This window comes from Lepidothrix coronata, unplaced genomic scaffold, assembly GCF_001604755.1.
Source record: "Lepidothrix coronata isolate B3197 unplaced genomic scaffold, Lepidothrix_coronata-1.0 Scaffold285, whole genome shotgun sequence".
NCBI lineage: Eukaryota > Metazoa > Chordata > Aves > Passeriformes > Pipridae > Lepidothrix > Lepidothrix coronata.
In genome coordinates, this window is record NW_016690465.1 from 28,346 (window position 1) to 29,458 (window position 1,113).

The 1,113-nt window shown below is 79.9% G+C and overlaps 1 protein-coding gene across 1 annotated transcript in view; it reads left to right on the top strand.

Moving 5' to 3' along the window:
* Positions 1 to 57: 57 nt before the first annotated feature.
* Positions 58 to 1,113, top strand: part of NACAD (NAC alpha domain containing) — an 8,048-nt gene continuing 6,992 nt past the window's right edge. The window contains exon 1 of the mRNA XM_017836822.1: positions 58 to 1,066. Within this exon, the coding sequence (XP_017692311.1) occupies positions 58 to 1,066 (1,009 nt within the window). The remainder of the gene's footprint in view (positions 1,067 to 1,113) is intronic.

Genomic DNA, 1,113 nt, shown 5'->3' on the forward strand with positions numbered 1-1,113 from the left:
CCCCCCCCCCCCCCCCCCCCCCCCCCCCCCCCGCCGCCCCCCCCCCCCCCCCCGCCGATGCCGGCCAAGGGGGAGGCCCGCCCCCCCCCCGAGGGGGCCAGCTGCGACCCCGGCCCCCCCGCCGCCGCCCCCCCCGGCTCTCCCTGCCGGCCCCCCCCGCCCGCGGACCCCCTGGACACCCGCATCGTCATGGGGGAGGAGACCCGCTGCCCCCCCCCCGAGCCCCGGGGGGGCCCCCCCGTGCCTTGCCCCTTCCCCGCGCCCCCCAAGGAGCCCCCCCCGGGCCGCCCCCCCGCGCTGGACCCCGAGCTGTTCTTCACGGCCCCCTCGACGCCGGTGCGGGCGGGGGGGGCCCGGCCCCCCCCCGAGGAGCCGACGGACGGGGACAGCGAGGGGCTGTGCTCGCCCCCCACCTCCCCCTCGGGCTCCTACATGACGGCCGAGGGCGGCAGCTGGGGCTCCTCGGGCACCGCCAGCACCTCCCCGTCCTGCTCCCCCAACCTGGCGGCCGAGGCCGAAGGCCTGGGGGAGCCCGAGGGGGACCCCGAGGGCCTGGGGGGGGCCCTGCTGCTGCCCCCCGGCCTGGGGGACCCCCCGGCCTTCCCCCCGCTGTCCCCCGAGGAGGAGGATGAGGAGGACGAGGACGGTTCCTTTGCCCCCCCGGGCTGCGAGGAGGATGAGGATGAGGATGACGAGGACGGGCAGACGCCGGAGGAGGACGAAGACGAGGATGAGGACGAGGTGTCGGGGCTGATCCCGGCGGCGCTGCTCCCGTTCCGGGGCAGCCTCCTGTTCCAGGCCGAGGCCGTGGAGATCTCCCCCCGCGCCCCCCCCGGGGACGGGCAGGAGGAGGAGGACGAGGAGGACGAAGGCAGCACCTCGGCCTCGTTCCTGCGCTCGCTGTCCGAGAGCTCCATCCCCGAGGGGGGGGACGAGGCCTTCGCCTTCCGCGACGACACCGACGCCTCGTCCGACTCGGCCGCCTACGACGGGGACGAGGACGAGCGGCTCTACGGCACCGAGCGCCACGCGGGGGGCACGGGCACCCCCCCGGGCACCCCCCCGGGCACCCCCCCGGGCACCCCCCCGGGCACCCCCCCGGGCACCCCCACG